At 56.5% G+C, this 12506-nt stretch overlaps 1 protein-coding gene across 1 annotated transcript; it reads right to left on the bottom strand.

The window, feature by feature from the left end:
• Window positions 1–2013: 2013 nt before the first annotated feature.
• Window positions 2014–11073, bottom strand: NCLIV_012470 (putative FAD-depdendent monooxygenase; the record flags this gene model as incomplete). Its single annotated transcript, XM_003881433.1, has 13 exons — window positions 2014–2083; window positions 2158–3001; window positions 3916–4081; window positions 4639–4726; window positions 4876–4993; window positions 5452–5614; window positions 5882–6043; window positions 6446–7176; window positions 7440–7504; window positions 7864–8612; window positions 9063–9389; window positions 9958–10318; window positions 11051–11073. The coding sequence occupies 13 exons, from the start codon at window positions 11071–11073 to the stop codon at window positions 2014–2016; spliced, it is 3867 nt and encodes a 1288-aa protein (XP_003881482.1).
• Window positions 11074–12506: the final 1433 nt, after the last annotated feature.

Genomic DNA, 12506 nt, shown 5'->3' with positions numbered 1-12506 from the left:
GAACCGCTCGATGCTGTGCGGCCGGGGACAGCAGCTGGTAAACAGCGAAACGCGGCTACCAGAATTTGTTTTCACGAGGATCGGCGAAGGAGACCCAGGAATGCTTCAATCAGGAAGGCAGAATGCATCATCACAAAAAATTTCTACCCCAAAAAAACTCGACAAAAACGGAACCCCGAAGGCCGGTGACACATGGGCTTCTCCTCGTCCAATCCTAGCAAGGATCCCACACGGAGCGGCGAGGCGAGACTTAGACGCACCTCGGCGGTTACCTTATTCAGGCTTCCTTCTTTTCCTCACAGCGTCTGACTGCCAGGCACGCCGCTTTGCTCTCGGTCGCCACTGCAAAACTACAAACGGCGACCGGAGACGGTGCCCAGCTGCCAAGGAACGCGTTTTTCGTAGATCCGCAGGCACTCTCGAAGCAGAAACACACTGGGTACAGGCGCACTGTAGCTCTGCCGAAATGCTGTGAACGCATGCTCCTTTCCGTCAGTTGGCTCCAGAGAAGAACCCAAGTCGTGCAACCTCCTTGGTCAGAAGCCGTTTTTCCGTTTGCGGACTGCGGGGTTGGCCGACTCGCCTGTGCCATGCCGACACCGGGGACACGGTTGCCCATCGTCGAAGCGAGAACGGGCGCATCCTGTGGAAATGTGGTACGGACCTGATTTGGCCTTGAAAACGTTCAGGCAGCACACATACATGCGAGTGTGGACGGCAAACAGGAAACGAAGAGGAGGAGGCCGTGCACTGCCACACAAAGTGGCATCGCGGAAAGTCCTTTTTTCGGACAGTTAGTGTCGTGCGTGACAGTGGGTCCGAGTCTCTCCATGCCGTTGATCTGAAACATTTTAAGAGAGAACCTCATCTTTGAATGTGAGTATCGGAGTATCGAGATGGCCCAACTCACTCTCCCAGAGTGTCGCGCAAAAGGTTTGCGAAACAGCCTAGAACAAGCGCTCCGCGATTCAAATGGCCAAGTTTTTTCTGAACTCGAAGGAGCGTAAGAGCCGCCAAACATTGCAGGCAGGTTTGTCGGCGACCCACTGGAACAGGTTTTTTTGCCGCTTGCATTTTTGATTCTCAACGTAGGAAAACGTCTAGACAGTAGATCTGCGATCCTAGGAAAGTCTATCGGGAGGAGCTGACGCAACGCATGCCCCGTTCTTCCTCTTTGAGGGTCCACAGCACCCCCCGATACTGGCATCTCGCTCCAGTGCCCTTCATTTTTAGGGCTTTCTGCTTTCTGGAGGATTTGACCGGCCTGTGCTCAGGCACACCATCTCTGCTCGGGTCTACGCGTCCCGTCCTGCTCGTGTGTGTAGCCCCTGCGGCCATTGGGAGGAAGTCCTCCAGCTGTTGCTGTCGTGATAGCAGAAATAGTGATCACTTTCACGTTTTCTGTCACTGCGAAAGAAGAGGCAAAGGGGAGCGTCTATGCGGACAAAAGGTGCACACGGTTTCAAACAGCCCCAGATCCACAGGGGCGACTGTTGCTGTTGCCATCGCTACAACCATCGCCGTTTAGATCGGGTTCCCGGTTCCACGAGAGACTCTCCCATTCGCAGGCAAGTCTCCGTCACCGATGGGCATATCCTGAAATGAACTGCCAGGATTGTCAGTATCTCTAATCGACCTAAATGCTTGGATGACGGAAGGCCCCGGAAGGCGTCGGCAAGCGACAGCAAGCTTCAACGTCCGCAGTGTGCCATCCCTGTCGGGCGACTGAAGTTGATTCGGCGTGGCGACGCCTACAGAGGAACTGTCTGCTTCGAAGTTCCCCTTCTTGAAGTGGGTTGAGCCTTGCGGCACGCACGCAACGTCGCGACGGTTCACCCCCACGTCCACACGGCCCTATCCCCTTCTCGTCCTTCCACAGACTTCTTCCTTGAATTTCCCCCGGCTTCGAAACAGCACAGCACTTCTCGCGCTCCCATAAAATACCTGTTTACCCGCGTACCCTGTCGTGTGTGTGTGTGTGTGTGCTGGCGAGAAACGGGATACACTCACATTTCACAGCCGGCCGGTAGCCTGGTGCCCGACAGCGGGTGGGGAGGTCGCGACACTGGGTGTTGCGAGAAGACTGTGTTTCGCCTTCAAAAGTAATTCATAAAATAATCAAGAAGAGCCCTGGACGCGATGGCGTCGCCAACATACCCTCCCTGAGCGACGTGGCCGTCAGGCCTGATCAACGTGAAGGCTCCGCTTCGCGTGTCTGCGTAAGCTGAACCGGGGGGAACCAGCCGGAGACCGAATTTCGTGGCGACTTCGTCGACGAAGTCGACCAGCAGGAGGGACGGATGAGGCGCATGTGGACCCTGAAGCTGGGACAAGATTCCAGACGGCAAGAGGTCGAGCAGGTGTCTGCGCAGCAAGAATGTGGACGTCGCGTCGGCGTCGTTGTCGTTGCGCGCTCTCGACTCGTGGGAGAAAAGGGGCGGATTGCTGTAGCGTGGCGACGAGGTTGGCGAGCTCTCTCGAGGCTTGGGGCCCGCGGACTGTCTCCCGTAGAAAAAGCCCGAGAGCGAACCGAGTGACCCAGAGAACATGGGGCCGTAAGCGCCGCCATCCGATTGCTCTGCCTTTCCGGAACCCGCGTCGCCGCCGTTTGGACGCTCCGCGTCCGACGCTTCACTCACTTTGTCGTGTCTGTCGCCCTCGCCGGACGGCGCAGAATGCGTGGAGCTAGCGGAGCTGCCTGAAGACCTCGCGTGCGCGTTCCTCGGCTCTCGCTCGTGTGCACTGTCTTCGGATGACGGCGCGTAAAGCTTTGATCCTGCAGAGGAGAGGACGGAAAGGAAATTCCTCTCGCCTTCTTGGCCTTCGCCCGCGTCGGTGAGACCCAACAGCGGCAAGAGAGGGAGTCCCGGAGCCCCGACACTCGCCGAGCTGAAACGCCGAAAAAACGAAAACGACTGGGTCGGGGAAGCAGACCACACGTTCCCCGAGCCCCCTCGGAAGCGCAGCGAGTCTCGCGGCAGCGCCGTGGTGATGGATGTCGCTGTAGCGACCGTGTGAGGCGGAGCGAGAGACCCGTGGATACACCAAACAATGCGCAAACAACCCGACAACCTTCTCCGGTCTCTGTGCCGAGAAACCTTGGAGCGGCACGCGCTCGCCGTGTGCAACCAGTCAGTCTCTGGAAGAGCTCGGAGCAGACCGCCTGAAACGCCTACCCCTCGACGCTCAGAGCTCGCGAGGACTGCCAGCCTCGCCAGACGCGTCAGTGCGCTGAAGCAGGTGGCGTTGTAACGCGCTGGATTCGCCGCCGGCAGACCGAGGAGCGGAAAGCATTGGGCGAGGAACGCAGCAGCAACGCGAAAAGCAAAGACAGAAAGGGGCGGCAGGGACAGAACAGGACAAACACACGAGACCCACACGATGAGCGCCAAACATAGCCGACAGTCCTCGGTTCACGTCGAACGACGCCTACATCTACCAGGCAATGCACATACATATATATACATATATATACATATATATACATATACATATATATATATATATATATGTCGATATACGTGCACGCATATAGGGACTTGTGCCATGCATACGTCTCTGTGTTTACGCCGACAAAAGCAGGCCGCACTCGATGGACCGGCCTGGGGGGAAGAAGCAGAAATCTTAAGAGAATTCTTTGTGCAGATTCTGACAGACGAAGAAGAGCACCGAACTCAGAGAGAACGGGAATCTCTCCTTCTCCACCCCGCGTCAAATCTACGTCTGGGGCTACAGGTGCCTGATTCCGCAGAATGAAGCGCACGGGCGGAGATAAGCGCAGATTCCCGGACCGAAAACGCGCAGAGGGGAATGCACAGAGGGCCTTATCTACACATCCAGCTCAACCAGAAGGTTGTAGAGAGCCAGCGACGCAGGCGCGCAAAGGGGACGAAACGTGAAACAGAAGAGGCTTACCCGCGAGAGGCGCGCCCGGCATTTCGCAGCCAAAAACATTCCGAACACGAGAACCCGCGGGCAGGAGAAGGATATGAAGAAGTAGAACGTGCTGACTGCTTCCGAGGAGTTCATAGAGATACGTAGGAGGCGCTGGAGGAGGCAGAGGGCTCCGTTCGGGGTAGATCTGTGAGACGCCAAATACACCAACGCAACACACCCGGAACTCCAAATACCTCACTGCGAGGAGTCTTTGTTCTTCACGCAAACGTTTCCTGCTTCCTTTCTTCCTCCTTGTGTGTCTGCTGCCTACAGTGAACACGAGCGCAGCATATTCCGACCTAGGCAAACAAGATGGACAGGCATGACGATATACATATATATATATATATATATATCTGCGTATGCAGTGCTTTTGTCTTAAAGTGTCTGCGCATCCTGGCCACGCACCGGCAACAGCAGATCTCCTTTCCACTCTTTCTCTCTCTCTTCTTTTCTGTTCGACTTCAGTGCCGGTGCATCCTCGTCTGTCTGCAGAAGGCTGCGATCACAAGCATTTCCTGGAACATCTAGAGCTTGTCCTGCGTTCCTTTCTGCGTCGCGTTTTCTCCTCAGCTCTGACTAAATACGCCCATATGTCCAGACACAGATTCTCCACACATTTCCGACTCATCCCCACGTGCGGCGATCGCCTGTTGAGCGAAGCCTCCCGAGAGCAAAACATCGAAAGAGTTGGATACTTACCTCGGTGACCTTGACGAGACAGTCCGGAGCCTGCATGCCTGGCACCAGAGAAGCGTAGGAGGTCGTTCCGGCGACGCCAAGGACGTCGCTGCAGGGAAAAAGAGACACACAACGCAGAACAGGAGTCTCCACGAAGAAAAACCTCTGAGGGTCGCAGACGGGCAAGAATCTACATCGGCAACGTCTCAGTGCCCCTGAGTCTCAATCATTTTTGTCTTGTTTCGTCAACGCGCTTACGTAGGATATTGGTAGGTTGCATCGATGACAGAAAAACTCCTTGACACAGCGTCAGCAAGAGCCGGAAGGCGAGACAGGAGAGGGCCCATGACCTTCAAGACGCAGCGTGACAGAAACGCTGAGAAAAGACGCCAAGCAGGCACAGACACAAAGGCGTTTCACAAAATCACCCCACTGGGTTGCTTAAAAGACAATAAAAAGTGTTGGATTTCAATATGCTCCGACATTAAAGTTATTCTGCATCTGTTATGTTCTAGGCCGGCAACGCAGTCACCGCATCACCCCTCCACAGAGAGTGCTCGTTTTCGCGCCGTAAACAGATGGTTCGCCGTTATGGAGATAAAGGCGCGCGCGCGGAGCCAAGGCACATGTGTCTTGGCGGAGTGACAGACGAAAAAGGAAAGATCGAAAAGAAACGCCTGGCGAAGCTCTAGGACGGGGTATGGAACCTCGCACGGGTTAGGCCTCAAGCGGTTCTCTGCGAGCATGCACTCATTGGGCCGGGCGCTCTACGCCACGGTATGGGCACACACACCAACAGGTGAACACGTGGGCATCTGCGCTGATGTGCCTTACAAGGTTTTCCTCCACTGCCAAAGATGAAATCGAGGGTTCGGCCCGCTCGCAGCATGACTTCCTTGGCGATTTGATGCCTCTCGTGGTGGTAGGACTCAAGCAGCCGCGTGCTCGCTCCGCCCTTCAGAACGCTGCCCAGCTTCCAACCCAAGTTGTAGGCATCCTGGGAAAAGACAAACCGCACACCGGAGAAGGCAGACTCTCTTCTGCCTTCTGCGCCGAATTCAAGCGTTGACGCCAGGAGAAGCATCTCCGCGCACGAGTGTTCATTGCTCCTAGGAGACAGCGTCCAGAGGTTCTTTCCTGTCCCGGCCCAGCGCAGATGTACACGCAGGTAGACTGCTTGCACACCTGCCTGTTTGAGCGAGCCTCTGCGAAGGAGCTACGGGGCCGAGGGATTTGTCCTCGACAGAGCGATATGTTCACGCACCTGAATGCCGAGATTTAGACCCTCGGAGAAGAAAGGTGGATGGGAATGCGCAGCATCGCCGGCGAGGAAGCACCTGCGCTCTTTGAAGCGAGTGGCGACGCGGCTGCCGACGGAATACGCACAACTCCAGTGAATGCGTCGAACGACAGTCGCCGGGATCATCTGGACGAAAAACGGAGGCAGCAACCGGCAAACTCGCGTTTTCACTGGGGTGAAGACCCGCATCGCAATCGGTTGCACGTGCTAAGCGATCCGTTTGCATGCAGCTGTTTTCCGGATGCGCCCAGTCCCGGAGAAGACGCGCACACCTTCCAAACGCGTAGAGGTGCCGAGAGACATTTTGGGCAAAACATACACCCCTGCGAGGCATTTGACTGGGCTGCTGTACACCACGTGTGCGGCTTCTGGCGGAGGGGAGTCGCTGCATGCGACTCCCTTCGTTCTTTCCTCCTTAGGTCGCAGCGTCAAATGTCCATTCCCTCTCGGATTCACGCACCGCAACACCACCAAGACGCTCGCCGCTCGCAGGGTGAGGCTGGTTCCCGTTTTCTCGCCACTGCTTACCTTTTCGATGAAGTGAACGAGTTCGTCTTCCGATACACTCGTGTTTGCCCCCTTCCTCCTGTCTGCAGAGCCGGGTCCTCTGTCCAAGTCCCTCCCGTTGACTTCGCCCTCCTCCAGGTCGGCGCCGGCGTCTCTCTGCGAAGCCGTGCCCTCGCCTCGGCCGCCTTGGCTAGCAGTCAGGATTGCCGAAGACGACTCCCTGAGCGCCATGATTCGCCACCGCAGGTTTCCCGACGCTTCAGTGTGCACCAGCAGGGCGGTGGCTCTTCCCAAGCCGCCGTCCTTCTCCCGGTCGCGCCGCCCGATCCTGCCGTCTCCGTCGGTCTCTCTGTCGCTTCGTTCGTCCCTCTGGCCCGTGGATGTCGCGTACCCCCCTTCGCTTTCCTCGGAGTTCGAGCGCACCGGCGTCCGAGCCAGCGACGACAGGGAGTACGCATCGTCCCCAGAGACGAGAGACTCGCCCGGAAGAAGGCGGTAGTACGGCGGCAGGAGCGGAGTGAGAAGCAGAGAGCCTTCGTCGGAGAGAAAGAGATTCAGGCGATCGAGAGGCGAATTGCGAAGCAGACGATGCAAAGCGACAATACGCGCTTCCTTCTCGGGCCACGCCGGGTCCGGAATCACCAGAGAAGGATCGGCGAGCGAGGACACCTCCTGGTGATCCATGCCGCTGCTCAGATTCGACCAGTCCAGAGACAAATCCGCCAGAAGAAACTCGGATGCACGAGATGTGCCTGAAAACAGAGAATGCGACAAAAAAGGAGCAGCTCCGGGAGGGCGAGACAGAGAGGGGGACACATGCCGGCCAGAGACACCCCAAGGGGTGGCCTTAAAACCGAGCAGGGACTGGCGCCCCGCCGCATGCACCCAAATGGCATCGTCTCCTGCTCGGGATGCTCACTGCGAGAGACCGTGGAAGCAAATGCATACGAGACTCGACCGGCCGAAAGCGGCCTAAACGCGATCCGCCGCGGAAACCCGCAAACGCAAATCTCACCATCAAACGAGATACTGGACGCTTTCCGGATCATCGATTTCGCGCCGTCGCAGCCGACGACGTACCTGAGAAAAAAGACAAACTCCTCCTTCCACGACGGTGACTCTTCGTCGATATCTTCTTCGTCCACAGAAGGATGTGTGCTACACTGAAACATACGTCTATATATATATATATATATATGTATACGTACGTATATATATATATATATGTAAGTATATGTGCATAGATGGATGCATTGGCGAGAACGGTGCAGGTGTCTTGTTGTGCATGGAGTCTTCGTTCTGTGCAGCCCCCTTTCGATCTCTGCAGTTCCGCCTGCGTTGATCCCTTCGTTCGTGGCTGTCTCGTGTTCGCGTCTGTCCCTCCCCCCCCCCCCCTCCGCCCCTGCCTCGCTCATTCGGAGTCCTCGTGCGAGACGTACCGGCACCTGACGGAAATGAAGGCGGGGTCTTCTGTTCCGAAGACATCGGAGAGTTTCGCCATGTGGACGACGACAGGGTATCCGTCGATGTCTTCTTCGTCCTCGTGCTCTTCGTTGATGAGGAATCCGGTCGCAACAGGCACGGCGTTTTGTGCTCGGCCGGACCAGTACTGGGGCTCGGCTGTGGTTGTGAACCTCCGCCGCTCGGCGGTCTTCACTCGCGAGTCCAGGAACGGCAGGTCGCTGGCTCGGAGTGTCTTGACGTGCTCGGACTCCCGTCCTGGCTGCGGACTTGCGTGGGGGCCCGCAGGGTGTGCCTCGCTCTCTCCTTGGCGCGACTCCCTCAGTCTCGCCTTTTCTTCGGTGTCGCAAGAACCTTGCAGGCCTTCTCTGTCCTTCTCCACTCGCTGTGCGTCCCCTGTCGGGGCGTCCTCGCCCCGGCCCTCAGTCGCCCGCTTTGTCTCTTTCTCTGCAAGCTTGTCCCCTGCGCCTGTGTCGCCGCCTCGGCGATTGTCAGCCGGAGCGCAGCCCCCTGGTCCCAGCCGACCGCCTCCCTCCTCGCGCTCGCTGGCTGCCTCAAGATGAGACGCCACGGGGTTTCTGTCTTTCTCTCGCTCCACAGCAGACGAAGATCTACACCGCGATCTGCGCTGTTTCCGCCGTCGCCGACGAAGGGGAACCGGTGGAAAGCAAGGAGGCTCTTCGACGTCTTGGTGCTCCAGGCGCCACACCGCCACCGGGCGGTGAACCTGAGAGAGAACGGAGAGGGGAGAACGAAGCCAAGAGAGGAAGGAAATGAGAAAGGTGGTGCGACACTGAGGCGCGAAGAAACAACTCACCCCTTTGCGCCTTCTCTGCACACCCGTCTGACAGCCTACACCTCGAGGGAAACGGAAATATCCACACGGGGGAAACAAGGAAAAAGACACGGTCCCACCCGACTACAGCGCCTCCCTCCACTCTGTTTCTGGTCTTGCTTCGTTCGCAGGTCCATCTGTTGCGGGCTTCGTCGTCGCTCAAGTCTCTTCTTTCCGCACCCGCACCTCCTCCGCTTCTTCCTCTTCCTCGTCAGCCCTTCTCGCTTTTGGCTCTTCGCGCTCCCGCGCCTCTCTTTCTCTTCCTCGCCGGACCTGCCTCCCTTTTCTGCTCCGTGTTCTGGCCGACAATTCTCTTTCCGTTCAGGTCTTTAATCGACTTACATGTCCTCCGAGCTGCCGGAGTCTGTCGTGCAGAATCGCCTCTGTGGCGCTCTGATCGAGGACGACCGCGTACGGGAAGGGTGTGGAGCTGCTGGTGGAGGGTGAAGAAACCCTCGGGAACGGGGAGAACGGGTCTCTCCCCGCAGAGCCGTTTCCACAGAAGAGCGCAGTGGGGAAAGACGAGAATGGCACGCCGCCAGACTGCTGTTGGGGAGGGACGACGAGGGGCCCGAGAGGCGTCTCGGAAGCGAGTGCACCATTTAGGAACATGCGGAGACCGCGCAGGCGAATCCCGCGAAGAATAAGAGCGTCTGCGACACCTAGGTCCTGACGAAAACAACCCACACGGAGACAGGTTGAGACAGGAAAGAAAAGCACTTCACGTCCAAGGACCCGACGCCCCTTCAGTCTCGTCCTCCACCGTTAAAAACTCCTACTCCGTTGAACGTGTGCGCAAGTATTCTCCCCGCAGTGATGATCCTCCTGTGATAAAGACCACGTATCTATACCAATCTATATATATATATATATATATACATACATATATACTTGTATATATAGGTGTATGATTGCGTCGATCTGGTTAATTTGTATATTTGTCTCTCTGTATTCGATACGCTCTAGATCATCTCGGATATCTCTGAGTCTCACTGCATATCGCGAGCTGCGTATACATGCGTATGCATAACTCTTCAGGGTACCTAGGGTTCACACACAGTCCCCAAGCCTGAAGGTCTCTCACACGCGTAGAGGGAGGATAGGGCGTGGAATGTGTGTCGAGGAAACGGCGACTCCAAACGGTGTGTGGGTCCCAGGTATGCCCAGGGAGACGCGTTACAAAGCCGGAAGCGAGAAGAGACAAAGGTTAGGTTTGCTTGCTTTGTGCAGCACATACTTGCATGATCTCGAGAGTTCTCGGGTGCAGTAGAATGGCTCGGCTGTCCCCAACCATGTCTTGTCGGACATCAACACACAAGTAGGAAAGGCCTTTCCTCTGGCAGTCTATGGCGAGCGTGAGGCCCACGGGGCCAGCTCCAACGATGACGACATCCACCCTGGAAGGAATCGCTGGGGCGGCGGACTCGTCCTCGGGTCTTCCGAAGAAGCTCCTGTCTTGCGCCCGCGCTTGACTGCGCCCTGCGCAGGAGCTCTGGAAGCTCGACTCGCTCGCGTTGCTGCTAAAGTCGAACGAGTGTTCATCTTCCTGGTCGAGGTACGAGGAAGAAAATGAGTAGCGTGACAGGGAGCGGCTTTCGCTGTCGCATGAATTGCTCGTGAACAAGGACGGCGAGCGTCTGGAGGCGCTCGACGCGTCATCGCTTCTGCGTCGCCCTCCCGAGAACCGCGACTCCTCCAACGCCGACCTCCCCCCGGCGAGTTGACGCGCCGCAGCTTCTTTTGCGAGCGCAATCGCAGTCCCCAGACCAGCGTCGGAAACCGACCCTGCTGGAGCTCCAGCGGAAGTTCGCATTACGGGGGAAGGGGCGCTTCAGAGAGGGGCTTCCCGGCAAAACACCCAGGGGGAAACGGGGCAGCAAGACGCCCCGGGCATGCGCCAGCGCGGACGCCGACACCCGAGCAGCACTGGCCCCAGCGGCGTGCGCAGCGCAAAGCCTCCACGAACCGCAAAAGGACACGAGACGCGATGGAAACGCGCTCGGGAATCGAACGAATAACGGACACGACGTGCCTAGGAAAAAGACGGAGTTGTGGCCTTTTTCGCAAGGAGGCCTGACCGAACGGCGGGGAAGAGCAGGCAAAGCAGGCGCGTCCCTGGCGTACGAGGACTGGAGTCTCTTTCCTTTTCCAGGAGAGAAACCGAAACGGCGACACGGGCGGAGAGGAGACTACTACCCGCACCGCGTATCCTCAACGAGATCTCGTCTCTCGAGAACGGCAGTCACACGGTCAAACGAGAGTGGAGGGGGGTTCCTTCCACGTGGAAACAAGCATGACGCAGACGGAACAGGACTGAAGAAGAGACGCACCCGGTCATGGCAGAGTGTCGCATGTCGTGCTTGACAAGAAGGGAGGAAAGCCCAGAATACTGGAGTCACATGCAGCTTCCGTTACTCAACGAGAAGGGCTCCCCCTCTTAAGCAAAGCCTCAAGACACGAAAGTGTGTGTTGTCGCCGAAGACAGACTGCGCTCGAATTCTTTCCTGGGAACGAAATCCGTTTTACTACTTTGTCATGTGCATACGTTCCTTTCCGGACTCGATAATTTAGGTCATTCACTCACAAGAGAAACACCGAGTTAGCGAGCTTCGCCCGACTGGGACCGCGAGCTAAAGATGCGAGGCATCGAAAAAGACGCTGTCTGGAAAAATGCGAGTCTGGCATAGAGCAGGATCGCGGAAAGGTCCTGATTTCCGTTTTCCGGAAAACGTACGAAAAAAGCCGTGTGGGTACGCCAACACTCAACCCGAGCCAGCCCCAGACTGATACGAAAAGCTGCGCTGTGTAGCAAAAATCATGAGGTTTTCCTGTGGGAAAACGATAAAGCGCCTTTGCAAGAGAAACCCGCGTTGTCTCGGCAACCCTCAGACCAGTAAAAGAAAGAAACGAGAGAATATTCGAGAGAAACTCTTCTTTGGCATGGTCATCTGGGGCAGCACCTGTGCTGTGTGGCTAGCAAAAATGCCGAGTCCAGTGCTGCTGCAACGCCCGAGAGTTGAGTGCTCCTGTGCAAGGAATCTGTCGACGGAAGCCAAAGGGGAAGTTCAGCAATGGAAAAAAAGGCACCAACCGGCTGAAAAAAGAGCTTACCACTGTCTCCGAGCAGACTCCGAGAGTTTTGTCACGTTTCTCTCGAGGAAACGGGAAAAGTCCATTTGTGGAACTCCCCTTCCACTTCTGTGAGGAGCACCATTGCAGCAATCGACAGCGGACGAAGATGGCGCACAGACGAAGGCACAATTGAGTCTCGCTTTGTCGTTCTAAGGCTTCTTCGAAGAAGCGCAGACAAATGAGCCCTGGGAACTGGCGAGAAATATGGCTTCTCATGCCGACAACAAGACTGCTCAATTATCGCCGGTGTAAAGAGCCTCAGTTCCCCTGCTAGGCGATCCTAGCAAGCGACTCCTGGACACAGGGCCTGCGCGCGGTGACACCTTTAGTTTAAGAAATGCATTTCGATGTTGTTGATGAAAAAAACAGCATGAATATGCACATATAGACAAATATCTAACGGAGAAACATGGCAAGGGTGATGCCCAGCTCCAACTGGCGCATAGAAGACGCTAAAAAGTCTCGTGAGAACCGTGGTGCGTCGGTAAATCGGGGGGGTACCGACGGAACATAAACAAGAGGTCGTTGATCACGAGGCCAATGAAGGTTTCCTCAAGGTGACAGAGAGCATCGGTGATGGAACAGCGAGAAAACTAACGATGAGGCTGCAGTAACCCGCGGAAAACAAGCATGAGACCACGTAAGCGGTGACGT

Source organism: Neospora caninum, chromosome V, assembly GCF_000208865.1.
Source record: "Neospora caninum Liverpool complete genome, chromosome V".
Classification (NCBI taxonomy): domain Eukaryota; phylum Apicomplexa; class Conoidasida; order Eucoccidiorida; family Sarcocystidae; genus Neospora; species Neospora caninum.
The sequence above is the reverse complement of the archived record's forward strand: the minus strand, read 5'-3'. Positions and strand labels throughout refer to the sequence as shown.